An 8,526-nucleotide genomic window follows, 5' to 3' on the forward strand; every position below is an offset into this window, starting at 1 on the left:
AGCTAAATATACTTGCTCATTCCTTTCTGTACAGTATGTTATATTCAAACACTGATTTTTTTTTTTTTTGCGCCAATAATGAATGTTCTAAATTGTTTTCTAATCCACCCTACGATTTCTTTCCAATGATTTTAGAGGTCTGTTGAGGACGAGAAGAAAGAACATGGCGATAAAGTTAACAAGTTATTGTCCAGTATGAAAACAAATCTGAACAAAGATGGAAAAGCTCAAAGTGATGGTAAACCCAGCACTGAGAGCACTAGTAAACCCCAGGTAAACAAGTCAAACTATCCCATTGTTTTTTCATCATTTTTAGCAGGTCTAGCAGTTTTAATGTCAGCATCTTGTCAACGTGGTGAACATTTTAGGGAATTGCATTTTTTGACATTTCCAAACTTTGCTAATATGTCAAAAACATCAAAACACAATTACATTGTTGTTTTTCTGAATAAAGATTATTATTTTGTATCTCTTTATATGTTTTTTGTTAACATACTTGTTGCTTGCTTTTATTATCCACCCACATTTCACATAAACTATTTACCCATAATGTATCTACCCTTTCCTTTGTGAAATTGTGAATAATCACCATAATCACTATTTTGTTATATTACATCTATCTGGACCAGCCATGAGGTCATGTCCCATTTTACATATGGGGCAACAATAATAATCCAATTAAAATGTATCCATAAGCTCCATCATCTACATTAACATTGTGCATGTGCAGTGTGATAAACTGTACAGATTACACTGGGGCTTAAATCACAGTATTATATGGTGGTTATATAATTCACTGCACTACTGACGTTGCTATATCTCTACACTTCATCAAACACAATCTTGCACAACACTAATTTTGGAGATCTTCCTGGTTGTCAGAGCCAAGTCATTGAGGTGGTAAATGTGCTGTTGATTGACCAAGAGCAGAGAACAATTTACATGCCATTTTAAATAAATGGTTTCCCAAGTTAGAAAGTTGTGTCAAAATTACCATTCATCCATCTACAATGTCACATCCCTGATGACAGACTATACACTTCTCCAAACATAAGATTGTTTACGCAACCATGATGTTTATATAAACATGGCAAAATGTCTTAATACAATGGGATCCAAAAGTCTGAGACCAATTTTGAAAATTCCTGTATCTCCCCCCCAATAAAAAACATATGATCAGCAATTTGCGGGAAAAGTGTAGGCCCTAACTGAAAAAAAGACACATTTCAGAATCTGCATTTGCTTTAATAACAGCATGCACACAAGCTGACATGGACTCCACAGGTTTGTGTAAAATACGTTGCTCATGATATCCAGCAGTCATGTTCAGTTTAGTTTTGTTCATGGACTTTCAGTATGGTTTCATCTGTCACATGGTTCTTTGTTCAGTTTCCCGCTACTCGTCCATCTCCTTGGTTACCGTCATTATTAGTTCATGCGTGTCAGCTGTGTTTAGTAATTATCCACGGTGTGTTCACTACTTAAGTTGTTCCTTCACCTTCAATCCTTATCTGGTCACTGTAATACCGACACTGTTGTGTTGAGTTTCCCTGCATGTTGCATGAGTCTTAGGCCCCGTTTACACGATGGGAAAACGCAGATATTTCTCTTCGTTTTGGCCTGTCATTTACACGAAAACGCAGTTTTTATCCCAGAAAACGATTGTTTCTAAAAACTCCGGCCAAAGTGGAGATTTCTGAAAACGCCGGTTATATGTTGTCGTGTCAAATGGGAGAAACGGGGTTTTAGGTTCTCTCTTGTCGATTCTGAGGATTCTGATTGGCTTGCATGGCTTTATCCTTCTCGCTACACTGCCGCCCATTAGGTTTGGCATAGTTATGATGGTGCTCGACGGCGTATTTATGCGGGTTGTGTGCACGATGTTATTATTGAAAACGGAGGGGGGGAAATATTCGTTTCTCTAAATACCCGGCTATGTGTAAATGTGGCCTTACTATTATTAAAGTGTTTGGATTTCATCTTCTGAGTGTTCAGCCTGTTCCTGAGAATACCACACCATTATACCAGCATGATTTGTGAATGTTATTAAGATAATTTTGTGCTTCAGTAGGAGCAATACATTTTATACAAAGTACACATCAGTGTCACAACATCTATAGATGATTACATTTACATTTATGCATTTAGTGTATGCTTCTATCCGGGAAGTGTGCATGTTCTCCCTGTGTTTGCATGGGTTTCATGCTTTGATTTCCCCCACAATCCAAGCACCATAGATGAACTGGAGACACTAAATTGTCCATAGGTGTGTGTGGGATAGGCTCCAGCATCCTACAAAGGATAAAAGAATGGATGGAAATAATATATGTTCAAGATCCCGATACGTTGTTTATTTACTGTGATGATTTAGATTTAGAATCCCAGGTTTCAGTTTGGTCTCAAACTTTTGAACCCCATTATAATATTAAATCATGGAATTCTAATAGTGGCATATCCTCATATTTTCTGCAAATGATATGGCTAGAGTTTGCTTAAAAAACATGAATTTGATTTCAGATGTTTGAATAGCTTACAGTAGATGTTGGATGAAGTGGCTTTCAAAGTGCAACTAATCTAATGCATACTGTGCATTATTATGTTATATTATAGATGTCAATGGAGGAAGTGGTGACAAAGAAGGAAAAAATTGGAGAAGTCTTGAAAACTACCCAGCTGATGCTAACCAAACACAGTGACAAGTATGTTATAATGTCGACAGGGGAAGACATCACTGAGAATGAATTGCAGCTTCCAATAGCATTGTTTATTTGCATGCACTTGTTTGTTTTGTTTAACTTATTTTCTCATTTTCATGTGCTTTCACAAAAGGATTTATTTTTTTATTTTTTTTATTTTACTAGAATGACAGAAGAAGAAAAGCAAGAGGCAAAAGAGCAGCTAAAATCTCTTCATCAGGCCTACAGCGAGCTCTCTCAACAGTGTGCAGATGCAACCTCTTCAGCTGATCAGGTGAGAGACTCTGCCAGTCGCTGGTTATATATGGTGATTATTGTGTGCAAAGTGTAAACACTCTCTCCAACTGCATGACTAACATTTATTTTGACAGCTTGAAATATGTAGCATGGTAAGACAGTTTCCAAAAGCCTCAGCCACTCTATCTTTTTAATGCCACTACTGTGAAAGTGGCAAAAAAACTACTTTTTTCTGTGTGTTTTAAAACTTCATGGTAAACTGAGTATGCTGTAAACATACCTTGCATGTCAGCCAGTCTCGCTCTTTCTTCACAGCAGGATATTCTTTTCCCTGTCTACATGAGGTTCACCACACTGCACATAATAACATAATGCTCTGCGTGTTTTCTCTAACTGTGTTGTTCTACAAAATACTGAGAGTTCTGTTCACAGATGCATGTAAGCTTTTATTGCGTCCTATTTCTCTTGCTGATGACTTGCACTGTTGCACATGAGCTATTACAATCCGTAGACTTGACTGATGGGTGAGTATTTTTGATTGTAGTTATAACCAATATTGTTATCAAAATTTCTAGTCATTATCTTTGAACACAATTTCAGAAACATCTTGATTTCTTTTATCTCTTTCCAGGCCATCCAAGGGATTCTGGATGTTGAAAGTGGGGCTGTCATGTCTGTGTGTTGCTCGGTGCACCGTGGGCTCATTGACCTGAACACAGGACTTGGTCTTCTAGAGGCTCAACTTATAACCAATGGACTCATTTGGCCTGAACAGCACTTGTGTATGGACTTGGGGGATGCATTCAAGAACAAACTTGTGGATGACACAATGTTCATGCAACTGCAAGACTTGAATAAAGCTAAAAAATGTCTTCAGGATCCCCAGTTTGCTTTAGAACCATTGCCAGTTATAGCAGCCCTGGAACATGGGGCTATATCTGTGCAAACAGCTATAAAGATCATTGAAATCCAGCTAGCGACTGGAGGGTTAAGATACACTGGTGATATCCTACATCTGGAAAGGGCTTTTCAACTTGGCCTGATACCCGACTCACTCTTTATCCAGATGTCAGAGAGAAAGGACACTTGGAAGGACTTGATTGACCCCAACACTGCAGAAAAAGTCACACTTAGTCAGCTCGTGCAGAGGAGCCTGATTCACGAGCCGACAAGACTTCGCCTGCTTCCAGTGAAATGTGGAAAAGATGGAACTATATCTCCGGCATCTGGGAGAGAGATTAATGTTATGAAAGCTATGCACGAGGGCGTCATTGATAGAGAGACAATGCTTCGGTTGCTGAGCACCCAGTTGTTTGCAGGAGGCATAGTTGACCCCAAAACCGGCCAAAAGCTGACTGTTGAGGAGGCCTTATCTGAGGGTCTGATTGATCAGGACACTGCGAGCGACATATTGAGCTATCAGGCCCAAAATGGTGGCATTGTTAATCCTTGCAATGGGGTGAGACTCACAGTCGACGAGGCTGTCCAATGTGACTTAATAAGCTCTAGCAGTGCATTGTTAGTTCTGGAGAGACAGAAAGCGTTTCTGGGTCTCCTTTGGCCTAACGCTGGTGAAATCCTCTCTTTCTCCACTTCTCTTCAGCAAAATATAATCACAGAAAAACTTGCATCTGAACTGTTGCATAACCGACAGAACATAACAGCCTTGTACATACCTGAAACCTCTGAGGTAGTTGATGTTGACTCTGCAGTGGAGAATAACTTGATTGAGACATTTACAAAAGAGTTGTTGAAGACAATAGAAATCCCAGATGTTTTTCCTGATATAGATGAACTGAATAACAGGTTTTCATCATGGCTGGTAATGGAGCTACAAATGGAAGGATCTTGTACATCCGGTGAAGAAATTAGTGACAAAAACAGCACAGATACACCATCTCTCTCTGAGGTGAAACAGTTATTTATTTCCTACCTCATGATGAATAGCTATATGGATCCAAAGTCAGGCCAAAGGCTGTTGGTCTTTGATCACCAGTTAAATAAAATGGCTAAATTACTCTCTGAAGCATCAGAATCAGAATGTGCAGGTGACATTAGCGGCCTTCATATGAATGATATTTCTGAAGATAAGCATGAGTCTCCACTGAACAGTAGCGTTCCTAACACTGATGATGATTGTCTGGATGCTGATTATGATGCGCTGGGAGAATTGCAAATTTGTGAATCTTTGGAAAGCACAACAAAAGAAGAACATGTAGTAGTGAATGTGAAAGTATTACACAATCACCTAGAACCTACTCTACCCTTTGAATCTGATGTAAACACCTTAGCAACAGATCAGAAGTGTGATATCTTCCTAGGAAGTAATGAACATGTGACAGTAATTGAAATGAACAAACTGCCAGAGGTTTCTACATGTTCATGTACAGACAAGTGCCAAGCAGACAAAAGCGACATGTCAAAAACAATGGAGTTATCACAAACAGGCTTTTCCTTAGCAGCAACTGCCACAAGTTTGTGCTCGATAGTAGCGAATCCTGAATGTGATGATGCCGTTAAAGGCCAAGAAAAACATTTGAAAGACAGTGAAACAACCAACTATACAGATATACCCCCTGAATTCCCACATACAGAAGATGTGTGGGATGACAAAGTTGAGAGAGATTACGCCATACATCTTCTTAGGGCACAAGGAGAGGAAGGTGGGATTTTGGATGTCACCTCTGGAAAACGGTATGACCTTCAAGGTGCTCTCAATAAAGGCCTTATTGATGAAGAGACTGTCTTAGAAGTACTTGCATTGCAGCTTCAAGGGGGTGGTTTGAAAGATAACGAAAGTGCTTCATTGTCAGTTTTGAACACTTCTGTCATCAAAGGCTGCATCTCAAGTAAGGTAGCACTACAGATCATGGAAAAGCAGAACCTTTTGGGTGGTTTATATGATGCAGCAGTTGAAAAAACCATTAGCGTTTCTGATGCTTTAGAGACGGGTCTGATTACTGATGATATTAGCAGAAGTGTTCTCGACTCAGAGGCAATCAGCAACGCCATCATTGATCCAGAGGCAAAGTGTGTGCTCAGTGTAAATGATGCCCTCCAGTCGGGAATGTTGGATGATGAAGAGGCTGAGAGAATGCAACATTCACAGCAGGACAAAAGGGTAGACATTATGGCGCTTGACTCAGCAAAAAGAGATCAAATAAGCTCAAGATCAGATGAAGCCATGCAGGTATCTACAGACATATCAGGTGTGAGCAGTAGTCAGGATCTTCTGTTACCCACCATTTGTGACGTTCCATCTAAAGCTATTTCTACAAAAGATAATGTGTATGATGATGTATCTGAGACTCTTGGAATAGGGGAGGATTGTGACGTACAATGTGGCAATTTCAAGACTATGGATACTAACAATGCGATGAGCACTACAGATGAAAGAAAAAGCATTTTCACTTTGGAAGGAAATGAATCAAAAAGGCCAAATAACAATGCTGACACTTTTGTTGTTGATTTTTCTTGTGAAACTGGAAGTCCTTCATCGAGTGTCAGGGAGGGGGCATATCTTGAGACTATAGCAAGTCAAGTTGTTAGCCCTGTACAGAGTGACTCTGGGATATCATGTTTGTCACAAAGTGATGTCTGCTCTGATGAAAGAAAATCAGAGAGTGTTCTTAATCCTGAACAGGAATTCAACAGGTCCAATGTGGAGTCTGCAATAACAAACACATATTTTGACAATGAGCTCTCTGAGAGCTTGAGCACTTTGCTACCAATTGTAAAAGATGTTGCACAAGTTAATACACTTGCAGAAGCACAGCCAACCTTGTCTTTATGTGGAGCAAGTGTCCTGTCACCAATGGAAACTGTAACAGAGGTGAATTTAAGTACTGATGGTCACCGCATACTAGCTCAAAATTTGCTGAATGAGAAAGAGGAAATATCATTTCAGGCCAATGCATCATATGAAGCTAATTACTCCAATAATATAAATGAGAATACAGATCATGAGCATTCTGAGGATCCAGAGGCGTTTTGCAAAGAGAACAGAGTAAATGTGTCGGATATTTATGAGGACATGTCAGAAATGTTCAGAAATGCACCAATAACAACACCTGAGCCCAGAGCGATCTGTACAGAAAGCAGTATTGACTGTAATGTAGAACAGAATGATGACATTGAAACCTCTATAGGTTTCAAAGGATCAGAGAACACACTTCAACTCAACTTGAAGGATTTAGCTGGATCAACAGTAAATTCCAAGCCATTACCTCTTGAAATTACTACTAACTCTAGTCAAGATGATTCAAGTGGAGGTACGCATAACACACAACACCCAAGCGAGCAAAGCAAGATTTGTTATGAAGTAGCCTCAAAGGACACTGCAATAGCCAGATCAGCTGATCACTTTACAAGTGACAATGATAAACATGTAAAAGACTTTGTAGAAACTTTAAAGTCAACTTCAGGCAATTGTTCAGAAGAGATGTTCACAGAATACAATGAATTGCAGACTGACCCCCAAAATCCAAGTTCTTCTGTCAGAGTCATGCTTGACCAGAATAGTGAGAAAAAGGCAGGCATCTTCAAACAGTCTCAGGGTAGAGATACAGTGGTTGCTGAAACTGCACTCCAAGATAACCTTCATTTACCTCAAATGTCAAGTGCCAAAGATGAAAGTGCTCCAAACTCAATGGGAAGCAGTGATTTTTTAAATGAGTTAATCCAAACGAAGATGGAGGGAGCAAGTGTGGACGAAACTCAAAAACAAAAATGCCAAGCCATTAATAGCATTATTGAAATTATTCAGCACCCCTCTGGATCCTTTCCAGCCAATCATCCCAGCTCAAATGAGATAATCAGTGATCCAGATATCCTCCTGGATTTGAAAACACATGAAGAACTTGAATGGAGAGAAGTTCAGAATTGTCCATCTGATCAGAGTAATGATGGATCAAAGTGTCAGACTGATATACTGGAGATGATTCAGGAGATCTCCACAAGTAGAGATCAAGGAATGCTTGAGGATGTGGGTGGAGAGCTTAGCAGTGTTTTGGAAGACACTGTCCTAAGAGATGAAAGCATGGACGCTATAAGCAAGATCTCAACCACAGATGATGCTGCTGCAGATGATGTCTTTCAGGCAACCAACCCTAACTACCAGGTCTCTGTGGCAGATGGTCCAAACATAAAGCAGACAGAAGAAGTCAAACCGAGAGTGAGTATTGCTACTACTAGCTGAGTTAGATGCTAATTTTCAAAGCATTATCAACTCTGCATCATCCAAGTGCATGTTTTGATATCTTTAGATAAAGGTGTAAGTATAATGATGTATTTTTTGCAGAGATATTCCACCCAGAATTACTTGGAATGTGTTGGGAGACTTCAGGATCATTGCGATACTCTTGAAGATATAAGAAGCGACTTGCAGGCCAATGGTCCCTTAGCAGAAGACATTGAGGGCTTGCATTGTCAATTGTGAGGAAGTTCAGGTTTGTCACTTATAAAAAAATCAAAGAGCTCTCTCTTTACTTCACTGAAGTTCTCATGACCCGCAGACCCCAGATACTCCTGCTTTTTACTAATATTTGACCAGTGCTTTCTTTCTACCTAATATTTCCACTGTAGCCTGTTGTTT

At 39.5% G+C, this 8,526-nt stretch overlaps 1 protein-coding gene across 6 annotated transcripts in view; it reads left to right on the forward strand.

Annotated features, from left to right (window-relative positions):
• Positions 1-8,526, forward strand: part of dst (dystonin) — a 223,074-nt gene that overhangs the window by 128,998 nt on the left and 85,550 nt on the right. For all 6 annotated transcript variants that reach the window (XM_079634661.1, XM_079634663.1, XM_079634664.1 and 3 more), the window contains 3 exons: positions 136-273; positions 2,611-2,699; positions 2,862-2,970. In XM_079634661.1, the coding sequence (XP_079490787.1) occupies positions 136-273; positions 2,611-2,699; positions 2,862-2,970 (336 nt within the window). The remainder of the gene's footprint in view (positions 1-135; positions 274-2,610; positions 2,700-2,861; positions 2,971-8,526) is intronic.

Source organism: Phoxinus phoxinus (genome assembly GCF_949152265.1).
Source record: "Phoxinus phoxinus genome assembly, chromosome: 14".
Lineage (NCBI taxonomy): Eukaryota > Metazoa > Chordata > Actinopteri > Cypriniformes > Leuciscidae > Phoxinus > Phoxinus phoxinus.